This window comes from Paroedura picta, chromosome 14 (assembly GCF_049243985.1).
Source record: "Paroedura picta isolate Pp20150507F chromosome 14, Ppicta_v3.0, whole genome shotgun sequence".
NCBI lineage: Eukaryota > Metazoa > Chordata > Lepidosauria > Squamata > Gekkonidae > Paroedura > Paroedura picta.
Window position 1 is genome coordinate 40,016,516 of NC_135382.1, and position 21,757 is coordinate 40,038,272.

Below are 21,757 nucleotides of genomic sequence, written 5' to 3' on the forward strand. Positions count from 1 at the left end.
GCCATCTACTCAACCCCCCTGCTTCATGCAGGGCCAGCCTAAAGCATCCTTGACAGGAGTTCAACCAGCTGCAGCTTGAAGACTGGCAGTCGGGAGGGACTCCACCACCTCCCGAGGCAGCTGATTCTACCGCTGAACTCCTACTGTCAAAAACCTGTACCTTTCCGCCCATAATTTAAACCCATTATTGTGAGCCCATACTCTCTGTGAAATCTTTCTGCCTCTGCAGGTGACCTGAATTTGCAAAATAAGATGCATTTGTATTTCTGTCCCTCAAAATTGGGATGTGACAGGGAGGGGGTCATTGGTCTGTTCTGAAGCTTGTCTTCTGTACCAGCCAGAAAGCTGGCGAGCTGTTCTGAAGGTGAGGGGCACAGGTGTTTTCTGCAGGCCTCCAGGTTTTGCCCAGAAGACCTGGGCAGCCAATTGCTCTGTCCCTGCTGCTTTTCCCTTGTTCTCTCCCTCGCCTCAAAATCTATTGGGGTGTACAAATTCCTCTTGCAAATCAAGCATGATTCCACTTGTAAGAAGAGTCTTCTGAGCACCTGGACATTCTTTCTTCCCTGGCGCTGCACCCTAAACTCTGTCTTGGGTGCCCACGAAATTAGTGTTGAAATTCAAGGGAGGAGGGAGAAACAGGGTGTGGGTAGGGAGGCAGGCACCAAATTTCGGCTCTTCTGATGAAAACGTTACACAAACTCTCACGCCTCTTCCCTCTGTTCAGAAAAGGAGATTAGTCCTGGGGGTGAGATTCTCTTGGTGGGACAGGGCATCGATCCCAGCAGATGCGGATTCCCTGTTGAAGGGCATTCCAGGAGGACTGCTGCCCTCCCTTGCCCTGCATCACTGGAGACGAAGGCGGCACAGCTCCCAGTGGAACAGATCCAAGCCCAATGCCTGCATCGTTGCACGCGTGATCTACAGGTGCTCTTTCTCACCGGAAGGAAACCAGGGCTACAAGGACTATTTCTTGCTCTGATGGGGAGAGGCACCCGGTGGCCAACATTCTGCCTCCAGGAAAAATACACGCCATATGCTTATCTTAAGTGGTCCAAATGTGTCTGATATAATTTGATTGGTTGCAAGTAAGGGGGCGTGGCCGAGGCAGTCCTTCAGTCATCTTTTGTCTGCCACTTCCTGGATGCTCCAGGCTCACCTGATCTTATTAGATCTTGAAAGCTAAGCGGGGTCAACCCCGGCCAGTGCTCGGGTGAGAGGCCAGCAAGGAAAAGCATCGCCTCTTCCTCTCCACCATTTTAAAATCAGCAGCAGCAGCAGCTCAGCTTCCTTGGGACTTGGGACCACAGGAAGGATGTGATCTCAGGAACTGGCATTGCAGGTAAAGGTGTTGCCCAGCCAGATCCTGCCTGGTCTTGCCTAATTTGGGACTTCTGGCTTTTGCTTGAGGTGTGGAGAGCTCGTGCTGCAGAGGAGGGATGGAGTGGGTGACATCACCTGGCAGCCCCTCCAGGAAGAGGGGTGTGGCTTTGCTCAGGCCCCAATTGGTCCCCGGCTCCTGTGATGCTTGCTGCCACAGCCACTTCCCGTCCAGCTGTGATGTGCCAAAAAAGCACGTGGCAGCCTCTGTGCCAGAAGTCATGCCGTGTGCCAGCTCTGGGTGGCTTTCTGGGGGAGGAAGGCCAGGAGATGGTGCCCAGCCAATGCAGCAGCTCAGTTCCCGTGAGCAAGCCTTGTCGTGGACTGAGTGGGTGGCAGACCAGATGGGGTTTGCACCCCCACATTCTCCCCCATGGGGACCCAAATCAGTTTACACTGACTTCCGCCCTTTCATCCTTACAACACTCCTGTGAGGTAGGCGAGGCACAGAGTTGTGTCACTGGCTGAAGGTCACCCAGGAAGCTTCCATGGCAGAGTGGAGATTCGAACCTGGGTTTCCCAGCCCCTAGTCCAAAGCTCTCACCGATTATGTCATGCTGGCAGGGCCTTTTGGAATGAATTGTAGCTGATGAGAGCCCCAGGATACTGACCCAGCCACCTCTGGAAATTTGGCCCTGGACTGCCGTCCGGATGTCCCATCTGTGTAACAGCCCAATGTGCTTTACTGGATTCCGTGCAGCTCTTTCCCAGGGTGCTACCGAGGTAGAATTTACGGGAATTATTCCTCATCAACTTTCATTCGTTCTGCTGTGCAGAGACGAAGTATCCTGCAGAGTGCCCTCCTGCCCTTCCCCCACAGAGCTTGGCACATGACTCCCCCCTTCCTATTTTTCTCACAACCACCCTGTGAGGTGGGCAGGCACGCTGGGCCGAGCAGGTCTCAGCCTAATCCGTGCCACGGAACCCACAGTTCGAGTTAAAAGTCCGTGTGTACAATTAAATGACATCAGTACATAAAATGCCTCCCCTCACAACCCTCCCCTCCCACTACAGAGGTCAAAGTTGTCCCAGGGCTCTTCCTTAATCCTGAAAGTGAGGAAACGTCATGATTGCTTTATTAACAGGCAATTAGCGCTAAGCAATCAAGCAGCAGCCTCAATGAAGAGACACAGGATCAGATTCTAATTTATTCTGTCACAGTCTGCAACTCTTCTTCAAATCGGAGTGGCTGCCATAGTGCTTTTTTAAACAAGAGAGATAAATCGCTCCCCCTTCCTTGCTAAAGGGTGGCATGCCACATCTCTGAAGGAGGACCTGCCAGGATCAAAAACCCTGGCAGTGCCCAAGGGCAGAGCCCAGACATCCCATTTTAAACAAGCAGGCTTCAAATCCACAGTGCCACATTGTGGCTATCATCGGTTGTAATAATTATTTGCATTTACAAGCTGTTTTGGTGTTCAAAGCACATCGTATGCATTATCTTCTTGTGATGCTCACAGTAGCCCTGCGAGGTAGACCAAGGGGAGAGATGCATACGGCTCAGAGAACAGCTTTCCTTGGGGTGCCGAGAGAGCTTGTGGCAGATTTGAACAGATGGCCCTGTAGCCATTTTCTGAGCCATTCAGCACCAACGCTTTGCTATTTTAAAGATAAATTTGCAAAGCGTGCGGCATCATTTTCTTAACTCCAATAAGGATATCCCAAGCTTTTGTTTGGCTCAGCCAGCTGACTAAATGGAAGACTTCAGCAAAGCAAAGGGAAATTTTCCTGAAGCACCACAGAAAGCACGGGGAAACCCAGTCCTGCCCTCTCCTGGGCTCCTTTGGGTGCTAGGGAGGGGGTGGGAGAGAGGCTCAAAGAAGGGGCAGGACTGGGTTTGAATCTCATCATAGCACGATCTCTGCAGGTGGTAAGATCCCCTTCCTAGAGAGCCTCAGGTTCCCTTGGCTTAAACCTCAGGATCAGATCGTGCAGCCAGGTATCAAAATACGGAGCCCATATATGTCTCGAGCAAGATTAGACATCTTTTGGCCTGGCCCCATAAAGGACTGCATGGCGGGCCTGAGGGAGGAGGGCGTTCCCACGCTGAATCTGCCCTCAGCAACTCAGTCCACAGGCGAGGCTGGGCCGGTCACTCCCCCTCAGCTAAGCCTACCTCACAGGGTTGGTGTGAGGATCAAAAAATGTCGGTGAAGAGAACCCAGCAGGCACAACTGGATCCCTTGCAGGAAACTGGGATGAGCTGAGAGCGTGAAAAAAGCTTCCAGGATCCACAGCACTAAAAACAGCCCTGGCAGGTAGGCACCTCTGGCAGGAGCCCAGAGAGAGAGAGAGAGAGAGAGCGGCATTCCTCCAGGAGGAAATCTCGGTCCCTGAGTCAGGGTTTTCTACTCTAAGGAGCTCTGGAGTTTGGCAACTTTTTCTTCCTCCTGCAGGGGAACGGAATTGGGCGCTGTGACGCTCCGGCCGCGTGGCGGGGCTTTCCCTGCGCTGGGCAGGTGGGAGCGGGTGAATGAGTGACACACACCAAGGTGCCCCTCCTCCTCCTCCTCCTCCTCCTCGCAGAAGAGCAACGCTTGCTTGCAGGGCCGGTTTCCGAGGCTCCGGTGACCTAAAAAGTTCCTCTCCAACCCGGGCTGACTTTTCACCTAATTTCGACACCGCTGCTGAGTTATTAACCCCTTGAGCTGTTGCTCTGGCATGCCTGTGGTGTCACGCCTGATGTGAGACCGGAGGCCGGTCGCCCCAGGAAGCTGCCATCCCAAAATTCCCATTCTTGCCCCTGCTAGCAAAGACATCACTTTCAGCCATCCTGCGCAGGAGCTGCCACCACCGGAAATCGCATTCCCCAAACGCCTCTGTGTTCACCCGGACCCGGCCTCTGGCTTCCAGCCTGTCCGTTCAAGACACTTTGCCGGCACAAACGTGATTTGCATGTTAGAAATTCCCTAGACTCTGTGTCCAGCCTGCCCTTTCTCTAAGAAGCTCAAACTGGCGCAAAAGGCCCCTCCCTCCCTGTGTTAGGTTCACAACAACAACAACCCTGTTGGGTAGGGAAGGCTGAGAAAAAAGGGTGCTCCGCAGATCTTTGTGGCTGACGGCTGAGGATTTGAAGCCCGGCTCTTCTGCTAAATGCCATCCGCTACAACAGAGAGGGCCCAGGTGTGCTTTCCTTAATCCTGTACCCCACCCCACCCCACGCCAGTCAGCCCTCCCCATGGAGAAAACCCTGCCTAGGCCAGGCTGGAGAGCACCGGGCCTCCCTGAAGCCTCCCGGGAGCCCTTGCAGGGGGTAGGAGAATGGGATGCAGGTCTTGGCCTTGGGGGTCCCATCTTGTCCTCTCTGCTCTGGGGCATCTACCTGCGACCACTAGGTGAGGTCACCTGGAGAATCTGGGCAGAGCTGTCACCAATACGCAGGCGACCCGCAGCTCTCCCTTGAGCTCACAGGTGCTTTTGGGAAGGCTGTGGAAACCCTGAACCGGTGCCTGGAGGCAGCTTCAAAATGGATGCGGGCTAAGGAACGTTGTGACGCTTAATCCTGATAAACTGGAAGTGCTGCTGGTGGGCAGGAGGTCTGGCCCGGGACCGGAGGCCTCGTGGATGGGGTTGCGCTTTCCCTTTGAAAGAGCCGGTCTGTCGTTTGGGGTGGCTCTTGGACCCAGGCCTGCTGCTCAGGCTGGTGGGGGCAGAAAAGATCTGACCTTTGCAACGGACGCCCTGGATGCATCTAGCTAGACTACTGGAGGGCACTGTACATGGGGCTGCCCTGGAAAGGGGTCTGGAAATTTCTGTGGGTCCTGGACGTTGCAGCCAGAATGCTGAAGTCGGTCACACGAATCCTTTCGCTTCAGTCTTGGACCATCTACACTGGCTCCCAAAATATTTCTGGGCACAATTCAAGGTGCTGACCATGAGTACCTGAGACTAGGTGAGCAGCAACTCAGGAGAGGGCACCAAGGGGTTAGGGATGCCAGCCTCCAGGGGGGCCCTGGGGATCCCCTGGAATTCCAGCCCATCTCCAGATTACACAGGTCACTTCCCCTGGAGGAAAGAGCTGCTTGGGAGGGGGATGGAGGGATGCCAGCCTCCAGGTGGGGCCTGGGGATCCCCTGGAATTCCAGCCCATCTCCAGACTACAGAGCTCAGTTCCCCTGGAGGCAAGGGCTACTTGAGAGGGGGGATTCTGTGGCCCTTCTCCTCCCCTGGCTCCATCCCCAGATCTCCAGGAGTTTCCCACCTGGATCTGGCAACCCTACCTCCCCCCCCCCATCCCATCAGTGGCCTGGGGCAATCCTAAACATTCTGGAATTCGCTCCCCAGGGAGACTTGCCGATCTCTCCTTTCTAACCCACCTTTTTCACTCACATCCTGTATGCATTTTAACCCTGCTTTTAATGAGGTATGTTTGGAACGGGAGCCGATTTTAAGGGTTTCAAGATATGATTTTATCTGTTTATTTTCATGCTGCTTCTCTTTGGCCGAGTGCTTGAAGTAGCAGCAATTAACGTTTTCAGTTTACAGATGTTTTAAACGGTTAGCCGCTTGGGTGGCCCTGCAAGGGCAGAAGGTCACAAATGCCGTAATTAAGCAAGCAAGTGAAATAATTGCACAGTGAAATCCCCTGCCAGGGAGGGCAGTGAGGGTCCCCGGCCCAGATGGCTGGTTAGAGGGGGGGTGGCATGGATGGGAGGAGGAGAGGCCCCCCAGTGGCTCAGCAGCTCCTTCCCCAGGTGGTAACCCAGCAGGGAGAAGCTGCACATTCCTGGCCTGACAGTTCTTAAAAGGCAAAGAAATAACCCCCAAGATCTGGGCCAGAGGCTACTCAGGTGAAGCCTGGCTTCCCATTCCAGTGGTCCTTTTGCATCACACCTGGCTCACTTGTCAGCAAGGCCGGCCCCCTCACTCACCTTTGCCCTGTGCGTCCATCAAGGAAGGTGACCCTGCCCTTTCTCTCGTGGCAGATTAGACCCACAGGTTCATTCCTTGCAGGCTTAAAATACGATCCAGAGTGCGTTTAATGCGCAATAAAGTGATGCACCAGCATTTGGGGCCAGTTCCCTTCCAGGCAGGAAAAGAAGTCAGGGCTATGGGGGGGCGGGGGGGGGGGAGATCGGTGCGTAGGCAGGAAGATTGTTGCGTAGCCCCCCCCCCCCCAGATTAGGCAGTAGTTAGTCTGTGTAATCTTCTTTCCCTCCCTCCAGAGGTGGGGATGTGGAGGCATTACTATTGTTGTTCTGCTTTAAATGTGATTTTGTTGTCTGTTTTAATGGGGGTTTTACTGGGGGTTATACTGGATGTTTGTAACCAGCCACGAGCCGGTCTCGGAAGTGGCGGAAAATAAACTGAATGAATGAATGAATGAATGAATGAATGAATGAATGAATGAATGAATGAATGAATGAATGAATGAATGAATGAATGAATGAAATTTCTCTTTGGCACCCTAGATGTCCCTCTGCAACATGTTTGCTTGGGCTGAACCCCCAAAGTCAACCAGGGCAGAAAGATGGCAGGAGATCCAGGAGCCTGTCAAGCATCCACTGGCATTCAGCAAAAGCAAGCCGGGCTGTTAGCCACTGGCGGAGCAGAGCTATGCCATGAATGCACAGGGATTGCAGAATAAAGAACCAGGTTATTAAAATCAGGTGCCCCTGCCTGGGAAGGGAGGAGGAAGTGAGTACACTCAGTTATTTCCCCAAAGGGGAGGAGGGACCAGTTGCTGGAGTTTCCAGGTGTGTAACTCCTCTGGGTATAAAAAGGAGACAGGTGCAAAGCTGGCTTCAGATCACCTGTCCTGACACCTGGCCAGCATCCCCCAAGAGCAGGACCAGGAGAGCCCGCCGGCCTCCTCTCGGATTGACAGCCGCCCCAGCCAGAATGGTAAGGAGGCCGCCTCTGCCCCCTGCAGGCGCCCGCTGGAAGCGCCGCTGGATTCCGCCAGCCGGGATGCCCAAGGCAGGTGCAGCGGGGCCCAGGCCGCTTTGGGCACGGCGTTTCCAGGGGGGGGGGGCGTCACTCAGCCACGGAGCACCTGGCTTTGGGTGCAGAACAAGTCCCTGGAAGCATCTGCAGGGGAAGGATCTCTGCCCTGGGAGAGCCTCTGCCAGCGGGGGGGGGGGCAGCACCCAGCTCGGGGGGCTCCTGGTCTGGCTCAGAAGAAGGTCGCATGGTGTGTGTTCAGGGGATGGTGAGCTTGGGGGCACAGCGTGGAGCTCCCACACTTGCATTTGTTTAGTAATGCTATAACATTGGTGCCCGCCTTTCCTTTTGGCTCAAGGAGGGTGGTTGCATTTGTTTCAGCTTTGATCTCAGTTTTTTGGAGAAAATCACCTGTGGTTCTGGAGAGTTTTAAGTATCATCGGCTATTCAGAAAACACTTGAGAGTTCCAGGGAAAAATGCAGACTAAATAAACACATCAAACCAACTGGAAGAACTGGGGCTGGCCACTCTAGTTTGGTATTTGGGGGGGGGGGGCGGTTCTTTCAGACTTCCCTGAGATTCTGAAATCCACCTGCTGCCAGAACCAGCCTCTTGTCTAAGAAAAACCTTAAAACGATATCTCTTCTTTTTAAAAATGTCAAGTATCTCTTACAAGAGCCAGTGTGGCGGGGGTGGGGTGGGGGTGGTACTGCAGTGTGGGAGACGTTCGATTCCCCCTCTTGCCTTGAAATCGTGGGCCTGACCTACCTCGCAGGGCTGTTGTGAGGGCAAAATGAAAGAGAGGCAAATGACGTAAGCCCCTTTGGGTTTCTGTTGAGGGGGAAATGGGGGCATGAAAGAAAAATGATGACAGCCTCTCGGTTTTCCCTTTGAATGTGCTGTTACCATCCGTTGTAACTGGATCTGCCCTCCGACATTCAAGTCTTCTTTTTCTTTAACTCCAACGGGAAATAACATTTCATATTCTGGATACCGATTCATTTCACCTGCTTCTTTTAAAAAGAGGGAGTGATTATTGTACAAGTTACAGCCTTGTTCTCCCTTCCTTCATTTCCCCCTCACAACAACCCTGTGCGGTAGGCTAGGGTGACTGGCCCAAGACTGGCCTGCAAGATGCCGTGGCTGAGGGGATTCGAACCTGCCTCCCCCAGATCGTAGTCTGACAGTCTCCCCCTTCCCCTCAAGTTAGCTTAAGAAGTCGGACTTAAGGTCTGTTTTGATGCTGTAATCTCCACCCTCTTAAAAATGCAGATCCAAACAACATCCCGAGGGCAGAAACTGTCTCTGTGTTGAATTTTAAACCGGAAAGCTGGGCGACCCAGGTTCAAACCTCCTGCTGGGTAATCTTGGGCCAGCCCCGGACCTCGGCCTCTCCTACCCCACAGGGTTGCTGTGCAGATAGAATGGAGGACAGGAGAACGGTATAAGCTGCTTTGGTCCTCCAGAGGCAGAGCATGGATTCTGGGCCCCCGGACCCCCAGACGTGCTCTTCAGGCGCCTTCCCTCACGGCCAGGCCTCTCTGTCTCCCCCTCCAGAGGTCCCTTCTCCTGCTCGCCTTCCTGCTCCTCGCCTGCTGGGCAGAGGCCAAGCGGCCGCACCACCACGCTCACCGCCAGCGCTGCTTCGTCCCCAGCGACCTGCCGGAGGAGCACGTGCCCACCGAGTTCCTCAGCCGCTCCAAGCGGTGGGACCGTCACAGCGCCATCCAGCTGGTGCCCTACCTGGAGAAGGAGCCCGCCAAGCGGCGCAGGCAGCGCAGGCATCATGACCCGTACAACTGCTCGGCTCTGCAGCTCCAGAACCTGCAGCAGGGCAGCATCCACGAGCGGTCCATCGCGCCCTGGAGCCACCAGTAAGCAGAGGGGCAGCAACGGGAGAGGGGGCGGGGGGCTCCACACGCGGGCCAGACAGGGGGGCTCTGTGGCGCTGCTTACAGCCTCCAGGGGGGGTGGTCTCTAGCATGGCAGGGGCTCATGGTAATTGTAGTCCAGGGACATCTGGAGAGCCACAGTTTGGCCACACCTAGAATTCAGAACCCACCAAAAGTTTTAGAAAGTGAGCAGGGCAGAACTTCAGGGGAAACTTCAGGGCCCCAAAAAAGGCAGTGGGGAACCTCGCCCGCCGCTCACCCGCCTTTCCCCCCCCCCCCCCCGCAACAGAATCAACGAAGAGGAGGACCGCTACCCGCGGAAGCTGGCCTTCGCGTACTGCCTCTGCAAGGGCTGCATCGACGTCAAGACGGGCAACGAAACCTCCTCCCTCAACTCGGTGCTCGTCTTCCAGGAGATGATGGTGCTGCGCCGCAAGCCGTGTGCAGAAGATGCGCAGCCCAGAAGCTTCACCCTGGAGGTGGACTACATCTCGGTGCCCGTGTCCTGCGCCTGCGTCTTGCCCCAGTCCAGCAGCTGAGGGGGCCACGGCCTCTTCACCCCGAGCCACGGCAGCCACAGCGTCTGATCCCCCCTCCTCCACCCCTTATTGTATTTGTCCTGCAGCTCTGGTTCATTTCACGGGACGCCCCCACAGGGCCTACCAAGGGCAGAAGGGCCTGTCTGAAGGGGGCCACAGGTTCCTCTTGGCAGCTGTGGCCAACCGCCACGGGCCGGGAAAGCACTTGTGAGCCCCTGCGAGTGCCTGCCCCAGCCCGGCTCCAAGTTTTCCTCGAAAGCCCCCGACTCCTTTTCTCGGGACGGGGGGCTCCAAGGCCCCTTCTGCACACAGGGGCTGGGGCAGCCGGATTCTCCTGTGTGGAACGGGATGATCTCCTTCTAAAGTGCATTGAAAGCGCATTATCCAATGTGGCCCCGGGGGCCATTTCTCCAAAGCAATCTGTGAGAAATGGGCCTGCCTGTCCCTCTACATTTCTGAAAAGAGGTGAGTCTCGGAAGACCCCTCCCTTTCCCTGGGTCCGAGAGCCCCTCCACCTGCCAAAGCTGGAAGACGTGTTCGCAGGACCTGATCCTGGGCACTACACGGCTGCTGCTCTGGCACTGGATCGTGCTCACGTGGGGGGGCCTCCCTCCTCTGCCCTTTCCCCCAAACCCAGCGTTTCCAGGGGGGGCTCCGTCCCCTCGCTTGCTGGGGGCCCTGCCCGCCCCTCTGCTCAGCCCAGCATTCAGGGGACCTCTGGAGGGCTCTCTCACGGTGGGCTCGGCACCCTCAGGACCATCCCTGACAAGGCTGTGGGAAGCGGTCAGCCAGTCCCCGAGGGTGGGGCTCAGCTGGTCCCAGAGTCTTGCATGCGACGTATTTATTTATGAGTTTTATTTATAAACTATTTATTCCCAGAGGAGAGATTTCCAAGGGCTTTAGGTTATGCTTCTTGCCAGAGGGGGCCTGCAATGGCTTCAGCGCTGTGCCAGCTGGCCACTCCTCTTGCTCCGTCTCTGCCCTCTGGGCTTGATTGCCCATCAGCAGGCAGATGACATCCAACCTCCATGCAGTGCGGTCCAATCGGCTGGAGGAGTTCTGATGCCAGCGTGCAGCTGGCTCCAAACGTCCCATCTAACTTGCCCCAGAATGGGGGGGGGGGCAGAAGAGAGCCCCCCCAGAGGCAGAGTCCAGCCCTCGGAGTCCGTTGCCCAGTGCTGCTGCACCAAGGACTCTTGGATCCTGGCCCCTTGTTCCATAAGGATTAGCCTCTGCTTGGCCTGCAGAAGGTCCCCAGTTCGATCCCCAGCCAAGGACCAGGCAAGACCTTTTTCTGCCCAACACCCAGAGAGCAGCTGCCAGTCTGAGTCCACAAGGACCAGGGGTCCCATTCAGCCAAAGGCAGCTTCCTGTAAAGAACCCTGTGCCCTTTCGGTATTTGGAAGGCCCAAAATCCAAGCCACGAGGCAATGCTAGAAGGAGCCCTGGCAGAATTCATGCATGGAATGTTTCCATTCTTGGATGCTTTAGGATGCTTTGGGCTGATCCTGCGTTGAGCAGGGGGTTGGACTAGATGGCCTGTATGGCCCCTTCCAACTCTATGATTCTATGATTCATTTCCCCTCCCCCCAGCCACCCTCGAAGTCCGGCTCTCGTTTTAGCAAGGTATTTATTTATTATTTATTTAAAGATATTTATATCCCCACCCACGAAAGGCTCAAGGCGGCTCTCGAAACTCAACCGAACTGTCGAGTGGGCCTTCCTGACCCATTTCATTGACCTCGGGAGCCCAGCGACTTCACCCCCCCTCCCCCCCACCCCCACCCCTCCCCTGCCGCTTGCCCAAAAGGGGACTCCGGGGGCAGGTCCTTCCAGGCCAGCGGCCTGAACAAGAGTCCCCCGGAGAGCAGAGCCGTTTCTGCACAGAGGGCCAAGCCCTTCAGGGCAGTGAGGATTCTGTGCCTTGTTTGCGTCTATTTATTTATTTGTCGATGGAATTGTTGATTGTTCTATTTAAATTCTTAAAATAACGATGCTTAAATTATGAAACTATTTATGCAACTGTCTTATTTATTGCGTGGCACAACATGCCGTGTGACGGAGATGCACGTGGCTCAAATTGGGCCACAGAAGTTTTTCTCCTCTGTGGAACTTTCTTACAAGCATAAAATAAATTTTTTTATTTCTCTAACGAAAGAATCCGTTTGTGTTTCTGGGGCTGCGGCTGAACTCCAGGGGCCCTCTGCTCCAAGACCCTCCCCCACCCAGCTGCAGTCGACCCAAACACCACAAGTTGTTGGGGATCTGGGTTCAGATTCCTGCAGATTTGGGGGTGAAGTCTGGAGGGTGTGAGGGTTGAGGCGGGGGGGGGACTTCAAGGGGGGCAGATGCCATCAATCGGCAGCTTTGGGCCTGGAGATCAGTTGCAAAGCTGGGAGACTCCCAGGGCCCCACGTGGAGATTAGCGGCTCTAGGCCATAGCTTAGCCCCACCAACCTCACAGGGGGTCCGTAGTCAGGAGAAGAAGGGAAGGCAATTCTAAGTTGCTTTTGGACTCCTTCGGGTAGTGACAGGCAGGGTATCAATAACCAGCTCATCTTCTTCTGATCCCCAGAAAAGAGGCAGTCCCAGGATAGGTCAGAACATGAGCCAGGAACATTTTATTGCCTTGTAGTGCCATTTTTTTCTTTTCAAAATAAAAATTATATATATATTTTAAATGGCACAATCCCCCCTGCGGGAAGAAGCAATGGAGAGAAAACCAGGGAGAGAAAACCAGGGAGGCTCTTTGCTCGATTTTATTCCAACGCACAAACAACCGCACAGGAGTCCAACCCAGCCGGGGGGGCCACAACGCTCCAGGGCAGACAAGAGGCGCCCCCTCCCCTCCCTTCTCGACTGGGAGCTTCGCGACCCCCTCCCCCTGCCGGCACGGAGGCACACGGCAGGGCCACTGCCAGGCCACGCGGCAAAAGCACGGGGCTGCCGCAGGGCACGGGGGGCTGCCGGGGCAAGTGGGAAAGCAACAGGCCGGCAGAGAAGGGTGCCCATGAGAGAGAGAGGCCGCCCAGCCGCCCCGGGGCCACCCCTCTTCTCCCCCCGAAGCATAGCAAAAGGGGCCCCCGGGAGCTTCCTCAGGGGGGCAGCGGCGTGAAGATCGTCACTCGGCAGGCATGATGACGGCAGCGGCGTTGTCGTGACCCTCAGCCTCCTCGCCAGCTTGCTTCCTGCGTGCTTCCGCGGGAGGCCGAGGCGGCGGCTCCGTCGGGGGGTGCTTGATGGTGGTCCCCACTTCCGGCCGCTCCCACGTCGTGTGTTCAATGGGCTTCCATTCTTCACCACGGACGGCAGCCTGCCGGCGAAGCCCCAGGGAGTCAAAGGTCAGTTTGATCCAGCCCGTCCACCTCTTCCTGCCAATACCGTACATGTGGAAATCCGTGTGGCCTGAGAGTCAGGGTGTCCCGCTAGGACCCAAGAGGCCCAGGTGCAGCCCCACCCTGCCTAGAAGTCTACCAGGTAAGGCAGCGGTTCGTCCTCTCTCAGCCTACCTCGCAGGGCTAGTGTGGCGACGATGCTTTTAAATCTGCCACGTTCTGAACGCTGAGTCCAGCTTCAGAAATTCCTTATTGATATTTTATAAACATCATATCATTATTATTATTATATAATAAATATTATTAACACTAATATTATAATGACTGGGGCTCTCTTGTTTTCCAATCACAAAACTCAGCATGTTCTTCTTGGATGTCGTCAAGGGGGGAAAGGAGAGGATGGGAGACCTCTCTTACTATTGGAGAGCATTAAATAAGTTCAAGTGACATTTATAACAAAAGGAGAAAACGGAAGTCTTTTTGGACCAGTGTGAAATGGACTCATCTTTAAAAACGAAATGTAATATTAGGACCCCCCAGCAGAGGGAGCACAAGGATCATAATGCCTTGGCTCTCTTGGCCGCTCAGAAGAACTGGGTCTCTGGCAGAGCAGGAACAAAGAAGTTTGTGACCTCCCAGGAAAAGCAGAGGAGAAAGAATCAGCCTCCTCTAGATACGCACACACACAACACCCCTCACAGCTGTGGTTGCAGGAACTGGGGCCATTCGGCCAACACACCCCACAAAGAGAAGGCAGCAAACCCCGCGAAGAGAAGGCAGAAGGATCGCAGAATTGCCATCTGATCCACTTGGGGCACCCCGATTCCGCCAAGAAAGCACGAAGGGAGCCCTGGGCATAAGCGATCACGCCGTCTCAAGGCCTCGGCACTCTCCAACAGCCGGAAGCCGATCCCAAAGAGGGGCCTCTCTCTCCCCCCAGCTGCCTGCCCCGCTTACGTAATTCCATCACATTTCTCGTTTCCCATTATGTAATAACATCACACATCGCTCTTGTTGTATTTATTTTGTCTCTACTTTGCATATATGGTTCTCCCCGCCCGCCCCCCACTCCCCCCCCAGTTCTAACAGCTACTGGATTTTTAGTTTTCTTCCCAGCTTTCCCATTTCCTTCTTAAATAAATAAAATAAAACAAATATCTCAGCAGCAGTGAAGAAGCTCTGCTCAAATCCACCGTTGCTGGTAACTAGCTGACAGCTCCTTCTGCCTGCCAAAGAGCAAATGATCCCTCAATTGCAAACTGCTTAATCGCTTGGCATCCCTGGGGGGGGGGAGCGGGGATGGCACTGGTCACTTACCAGCAAGTAGATGCCACTGGCTATGGCCAGGCATACCGTGCCCAGGATCGTGGACAGCAAGAACCCTGCGGGGACAGCCAACCTGCAAGGAGGAAGGAGCCGTGAGAGAGGGGAGGGGTGGGCATAACTGCGGCAGGCACATTTCTGGCCCACCCCTTGCTTTCGAGGGGTCCCTATTTCCAGCACCACTGGGACCCACAGAGCCCCAAAGCGCCCACCTCCCTCACAGCCGCTCTTAAGGGACTTCTCAGTGCCCTGGCCGACACGGGTGCAGCAGGCTGGTGCGCATGGCACATGGTCCAGAAGCCCCAAGGCCAGAACAGGAGATCCTTCAGGCTGCCTGTCCCTTCTGCCGTGATCTGCCTGCCTCTGGGGGTGATTTCTGCAGCTGTACCTCCGATTTACTGCAGAGAGTCAACTTCATACAAACAGCTAGATTTGAGCCCAGTTGCACCTTTGAGAGCTCCCTTCTTCAGGTCCAAGACAGACTCTCAAACAATCATACCCCCCAAAATCTTGCTGGCCTCTCAGGGGCCCTTCTAGGGCAGAGCAGTCCAGCGACCCAAGTGAAAACTAGATGTTCTGAAGACTATTTCTCAGTGGTCTGTTTGCAAATTGGCCAGGGCTTTTTGGGAGAGAAGCTCCCTCCCTCCCCCAACTGGGCCCTCTACTAATGGGCTGGGGTGTTCAGAGCCTGCAGGTGGGGGCGGAGCAGATTTTAGGATTATCTGCAGCTCCTCCTTCCCACTTGCAAAGGCTTCTGACAGCCAGCAGAAAAGACTCCTCGGGCCCTCTGAGGGATGGATGACCTACGTTGCGTTGGGTCCCCACTGGAGAGAAAGGCAAGGTACAAAAGGTCACATTCCTGAAGAAAGCCCGGCCGCATCCTGCACAAACAAAGACCGCCCAGTACAAAGGACACCCAGCCTATTGGCCCAAACCTGAACAACAGAGATGCACCGTGTGAATATCTTCCTGAAAAGGACGGGACACTCTTACCCTGCGTGCAGGACGGCTCGGATGTAATAATTCCTAGTGAGGGGTCAAACACCTTCACCACCGCTGTCAAATAGTTCTGGCCACTGTTAGGGAGGGGAATAAAAACATTTGCAGAGAGAGAGAGAGAGAGAGAGAGAGAGAGAGAGAGAGAGAGAGAGAGAGAGAGAGAGAGAGAGAGAGAGAAAGAGCAGACACATAGAGCTCCACTGAAGAACTCTGCATTCTCCTAGCGACCCACTTCAGGATAGCCCTGAGCTCAGAACAGCAGGGTTGCCATGGTACAAATTATGCAAATGTGTGTGCCTCCTGAGGGAGCTCTAAGAGAACTGTTCCATGAGAACAGCTTTAATAGAACTGTGACCGGCCCAAGGTCACCCGGCTGCTTGCTTGCGCAAGAGGAGTGGAGACTCAAACGGATCCCAGGATTCGAGGCCTCTATTCTTAACCATGACACCATACAAAAGGGAGATAGATAACCACGAGTCAGCCCTGCCCTCCGGCGGCCCTGGCATCCTGGCATCTTGTGAAGGCGTCTGCAGGCCAGAAGCAAGGCACCCACAGGCTGGGCACACCCACTCGGCCGCCATTTGCCCATCTGGCTGTGAAGCCCACCTTGGTTCCAACCAGGCACTGTGAGCCTGCTCAGCCGGTCCTCACAACTCGAGGGGTGAGAAACTTGGGGGGCCGAATCTCCCTGGCTGCTGCAGCCCCCGGCCTGATCCTGGCTCTCGCCAGAAGGACACTTACTATCTCTCCATGGTGGAGCCCCTTTTCCTCTTCCCGCGGGGATATTCCAAGAGGCACACGAACACGCCAGCTGCTCTTCAGGGAGGCCAGTTAAGGAGGGACAAATCTCTTCTCAGGGCAGCCCCCCCCCCCACAGAGGCCTGGGGAGCGCCCGGGAATCCCACCTCGGGTCAGCCCTGAAAGCTGGGGGGGGGGGGGCGGCCTTGGTTCTTGGTTTTTTTCTTCCTTTTTCCAAAAGGGGAAACGCCATGACAAAACACCCACCAACGTAATTAAGGCAGAGCTGCTCTTAAGACATAAGGCCGGTGGGAGGGGTTGTTCAAGCTGCACATTGAGGCGGGGGGAACCACAACCATTTCCTATATTGCGGCATTGCAGGAAAAAGTTAAACGAAAGGGCGCCACAGATATGGAACTGGTTTCCCCGTCACCCCATGTGTGGCTGAGTCACATTCCTATTTATCACCAATTCCAGCCCAGAGTTTTGGAGAGTCAAAACACGACCAGTTGGCCATCATCCTTGCTGCAAGGAAGGCCCCTCCCCTCTCCACTTTCCCATTTTCAAGGTGAGCTGCAGAGGGACCCCCAACCCCCCCCCCTTCAAAGGCAGGCCAGCTGGGCTTCAGCAAGGTCATTTGCTCTGCCACCTGCAGATTCCAACGTTTCCGAAGCATAAGAGACCCGGCAGGTCCTGAGCACTCTGCATGCAAACCACGCCTTGCCAGAATCCCAAGGGTGCCGCTCCAAAATAAAGCTGTGCACAAAGCACAACAGTCACATACACAAAAGTGCCTCCTGGAATTCCACAGCAATGATTTATTTTGCACGAAGAAATGCTCCAACCTTCCCAAGTGGCCCAAAGGACTAGAAGCTTGGTTTTGTCTGTTAAAAGGACGACTGGGACAATTCTGCAGATTTCTGCCACACCCAGAGACGGGCCCTGGCCCTGAAGTTCTCCTCAAAGGACGAGCAAGAATCACCACTTTTGTCTTGGGGGGGGGGGGGGAGGAAGCCTCAGGGGAACCTCAGCACAGGAGGATACATTGCGTAGGCTGCAAACTTCCAGCCCTGGAACTGGGCGGCCACGGCCACGATGCCTCCGGTCACGAGAACTGCATGCGACACAAGAGAAAGAAGAGTCACGTTGTGCTCACACAGCTTGCCTTTTCTCCCTTCCCAATGAAAATGCCTGGATCCATCAGCTGGGTTGTTCTTTCCTTGGACACAAACAAGATCCCGTCCCATTCTTTATCGCTGCCCCCTCCCCTTGCTTCAAAGCGGCTTACAATAACCATTCAAACCTCTCGACCCAAACCCAACATTATTTCCTAATACGGGGGAAATGCAAAAGGGTCAGGCTGCCCTTGTGGGTTTTCTCTGCCTGGGGGGGGGGGGGTGCAAGAGCCACAGCCCTCTGACACCAGCAGAGAAAAGGAGAGATTCTGGTGGAAATTGGGGGCTGGAGCCCCCAATGTTACTGGGGGGGGGGCAGATTTCCCGCCTTGAAGGAGGCCCGTATATATTTGCAAATAAATCAGATGCTGTAAACCAGGGGTCCCCAGCCTTTCTGAGCCTGACGGCACCTGGGCATTCTGGCACGGAGTGGTGGGGACAACCCTCAAATGGCTGCCCCAAATTGCTGTGGGGGCCAATCAGAAGCCTTGCTGGGCAAAAGCCCTACCCACTTTGAGACCCTCAGTTTGCAGGACAGCGGTCAGTGGGCACTATGGTGAAGACCCCTGTTATGTCCACCCCAAGCCCCCAGCAAGCTCTCCTGCAAAGGGCGCCGGCCAAGAACCCCTCCCCCTTCAGCATCTGAGCAGCAAGCCAGCAAGTATTTGCACGGCCGCCGACCGCAATCTGAGCCTTGCACGGCCATCGGCACAGTTGTGGCTACGACAGCCTCATAAGGGAGGCTTCTGGGGGGGGGGGGGCTGGGAACGGAGAACTGCTCAGTAGTCTGTGGCCGAAAGGAGCTGCAAACAGGGAACTTCCCATCTTGCCCTCTTGGCTGGCTGACCAGCTTTCGATCTCGTTTCCTTCAAAGATGCCGGCCCCCCCAACCAGCAAGCTGGAAACCACCAAATCATTTTGCCAGACAGTTTGCCAGCTTACGGGGAGGAGGAACAAGAAGTGAAACCTGCCCTCTGCTACCCACGCGGCGGTGGCCTCCTGCTGATTTCTCTCATCTTTTCTGCACAAAGTCCCACTTCTGAAATAATGTGCAATGATGTGGAACGGGGACCTGTTCATCTTGCAGACCCAGAGTAAACTTTGGAGCACCAAATTCAGGCACGCTTTGTTCTCCGCGACCAGCTTGCCAACTGCCAAGAGCCTCCAATGGAGAAAAAGGTTGCTGGTCGGATCCCGCAGGGCTCGTCCTAAATTCGTTCCTCTGTTTGCTAGAATGTGCTAACCCCAGCTAAGGCGGGGGGGGGGGGGGAGAGCTGGGGCTTAGACTCCACTTTTCTCTACCAGAATGAGTCCCAAGGCGGGAAAGGGCCAGTTCCAGATGCCCCTCCCTAGACTGGCACGGTCCGTTTTGCCATGCGTGGAAGGCTTCTCCCTTCTCCAGGCTCACCCTGCAAGCACAGCGTGCGCTGGATCCCCCCCCTGCCCCCTGCAGTCTGGCACTCTGGTTCCTCCAGGAGCCACCCAGGTAGGTGGGCTGGAGCTGTGAAGTCCCGCCAGGGTGCTCCAGGTCCCCCGGTGGATGGGTCCCCCTTTGTGTCACAAGGTCTTTGCAGGTGGCCAATTCTCTGCGCAGGCAACCTGCTTGCACGCCTGAGCCATGTGACGCTGCTCACTCCGCATGCACCTTCCTGCCCCACACGCGTGTTCGTCCTGCTGCCTGTGCCAGCACTGCAGGAAAAGGTTCTTCTGGGCACGTGCGATGCTGAAGGGGGAGAAGAGGTGTGGGGTTGTGGAGCGAGGGGCAGAGGAGCATCCCACTCTGGTCACGGACGCCTGCTGCATGGCCTTGGCCCTGGTGCAGACTTTTGGCTTGCCTACCTCACAGGACTGTCGCTGTGAGAAAACTGGGGAGGGGAAAGCTGTGCACAGAAAGCCGCTCTGCAAACAGCAGGCTAAAGGCAGGAAGCAGCTGTGGCCGTGGGTTCAGCCCCCGCAGGGGAGGAAGAATGGAGGTGGCCCTTGGGAGCCCCCATGGAGCAGCGCTCCCGCCTCGAGGGGCAGAAGCAGCAGCAGTAGCAGAAGAAGAACCGGTTTCCCTGCGCGGGAAGGAGGGTCCAAGCGGCTGGCCGTCGCCCTCCCTCCCTCCCCCCACGCCAGAGCCCCGGCTTGGCCAAGAGAGTACCAAGAGAGCTGCTCTGCGAGGAGAGCTCGAGGAGAATTGTGACGAGCCCCAGGTCACCGGCTGGCTGCATGGGGGGAGGGGAGCCCGCTCTGACCCAGGAGGCGCCAGGAAGTTGGCAGCAGGGGCAGCCCCAGCCCCCCTCCCCCCGCCCGCTGCTCCGGGACTTCCTTCATCGCTCGGCCGAAGCTCCATTTCCTGCTCCGGCCACGGGCGGCCCCCTGCCCCGCCCGGCCTCCCTCCCTCCCTCCCTCCCGGCTGGCCCCGACGGACCGCCCGCCCCGCACCCGGCGGCAGCCTCTCCCCGGCGAGGGGCTTCTACTTCTTGGGGGGGGTCCCGGTCCCCCCGACTCCCCCGCCCTCTTAGCCAGCCAGCCAGCCAGCCAGCCAGCCGGGCAGGCAGCCTCCCCTCCGCGGCCACCGGCGATCCCTCCCCCCCCCCCCCGCGGCACTCACTGAGCCCGGCGGCCAGCGCCTGCTCGTTCGCCCACATGGCCCACTCGATGCGCCCCATCGCCAGGCGGGCAGGCAGCGGCAGGCAGGCGGGCAGTCAGGCAGGCAGGGGTCGGCGGCCGGCTGCGCTCGGCTGGGCTCGCCGCTCCGCTGCGTCCCTTCCTCCGTCCCTTCCTTCCGGGCCCGCCCGCCCGCCTAGCGGCTCCTCCTCGCAGGGGCGGCGCTCGGGGGGCGGCCCGGCCGGGGGTGGCCCCGGAGGAGGAAGAGGTCGGCGGCGCAGGGATGCCAGCCTCCAGGCGGGACCGGGGCGCCCCCAACTCCGCCAGAGCCCCCAAAGTCTCCCGGCATTCCCCCGCCCAGAGCTGGCAACCCTCGGGCGGGAGGGAGCGCAGCGACCGGCCCTCCCAGAAGGAAGCCTCGCCAAATCGGGGGGGACACACAGGAGGCCGCCCCTCCCGGCCAGCGGCCCTCGAAAGACCCCAGGCCGAAAGCGGGCGGGGGGGGGGGGGTTGCATCGGAGCTGAAAAGCAAGCGGGAACCAGGGATGGCAAACGCCACGGAAGGATCGTACGGAGACGGAACTATTTTGTTTTGGAAAAAATTGGTATTATGTAGGTCGACTAAATTCATTGCTTGGGAGCTTTGAGTAGGAGTTTGTAAATTTATAATACACTTTTTAACATAGAGAGCGCTGACTCTGCTAGTCACCCTCCTGTTTCTGCCCCCGCAAGATGCCCCCACCCTTATCAACAGTCCAGGTCACAAAAAGAAACAGGAGCCAAGGGTACTGAAAATACTGGGGGGGGGGGGGGGTGGCGGCTTTGGGTCCAGGCACAGCACCTTGGAGGGGCAAGAGAGTTGGCTTTATACCCTGCTTTTTACTGCCCAAAGGAGTCTCCAGGCAGCTTCCAATCACCTTCCCTTCCTCTCCCTGCAACACATACCCTGTGAGGGAGGGGAGGCTGAGAGAGCTCTGAGAACTTCTCTGCCAGAACACCCAGCTGGCTGCATGTAGAGGGGCGGGGAATCAAAGTTGGCTCACTAGATTAGAAGCCAGTGTAAATTGGGACAAATCAAAGAGGGAGACAAAAACCCCCCGCCTGATATCCTTGCATTCGTTGACAGGCTGGCCCATGCGTGGAGTTCCATGAGATGCCGTCCTTGGGGTCTCCAGCGACCTGAATCCCATGAGCAAAGGGCTTCTTGTCTTGTCCTCCCAGAGAGCAGGACCCCCACCGGCTGCGCTCCAGTTCAGAACGGCATTTCCTGTTTCGGCTTTGTGTGCTAAAAACGCCCTCTCTGAAAATTGCTTCAACTCAGTTTCTAAACCTTCTAAAGCACTAAGTCATCAGGGCCAGACGTGCTCAGGAGCTGCTGCTTGCATAAAGGAGTCAGCAGGAGGGGCTTGGGGGGGGGGGGGGGGAGAAGCAGCCCAGCTTACAAAAGAGGTATGTTTTGAGCAACACATCTTGAGAAAAGCCCAACATTTCAGCTACGAACTGCAAGTGCCAGAGGGGGGTGGGGGGAAGCTTCCACTGAACTCGCAGGAAGTGGTTTGGCCAAGCTGTACGTCCACCTCCGGGGGGGGGGGGGGCGGGCAGGGAGAGAACAGCAGTTCACAGGGTCAGGCCCCGAGGGCCAAAGTCCTGCAGCTCCAAAGAGTTGGGCCGGCAGCTTCCAAGAGACCAGCATCTAAGCCTAGCCTCACCCTGCCCCACGGCTAGGCCCACATTTCCCACAAACTGCCCCACTCAACCAGGGCCAGGTCTCCTTGTGGAATGAGCTTCTGTGAGAGGGAAGGACCCCACTGGCTTCCACAGAGCCTGCAAGACTCTTCCCCCAGGTTGAGCCCAGCGAAGTGGATCCAGGCATCGGATTGGGCCTCCCCCCCTCCTCCCCCCC

General features: G+C 56.4%; 2 protein-coding genes across 2 annotated transcripts; one reads left to right on the forward strand and one right to left on the reverse strand.

The window, feature by feature from the left end:
* The first annotated feature begins 7,218 nt into the window (after nt 1-7,218).
* IL17C (interleukin 17C) lies at nt 7,219-9,692 on the forward strand. Its single transcript, XM_077309863.1, has 3 exons — nt 7,219-7,296; nt 8,819-9,135; nt 9,443-9,692. The coding sequence occupies exons 1-3, from the start codon at nt 7,219-7,221 to the stop codon at nt 9,690-9,692; spliced, it is 645 nt and encodes a 214-aa protein (XP_077165978.1).
* A 2,743-nt stretch (nt 9,693-12,435) lies between these two features.
* On the reverse strand, nt 12,436-20,054 carry CYBA (cytochrome b-245 alpha chain). Its single transcript, XM_077310169.1, is given in 7 exon segments — nt 12,436-13,005; nt 14,345-14,426; nt 15,344-15,389; nt 15,392-15,426; nt 16,091-16,165; nt 17,132-17,201; nt 19,859-20,054. Coding segments are annotated over 7 exon segments (558 nt in total). The 5' UTR covers nt 19,917-20,054; the 3' UTR covers nt 12,436-12,813.
* Between the last annotated feature and the right edge of the window lie 1,703 nt (nt 20,055-21,757).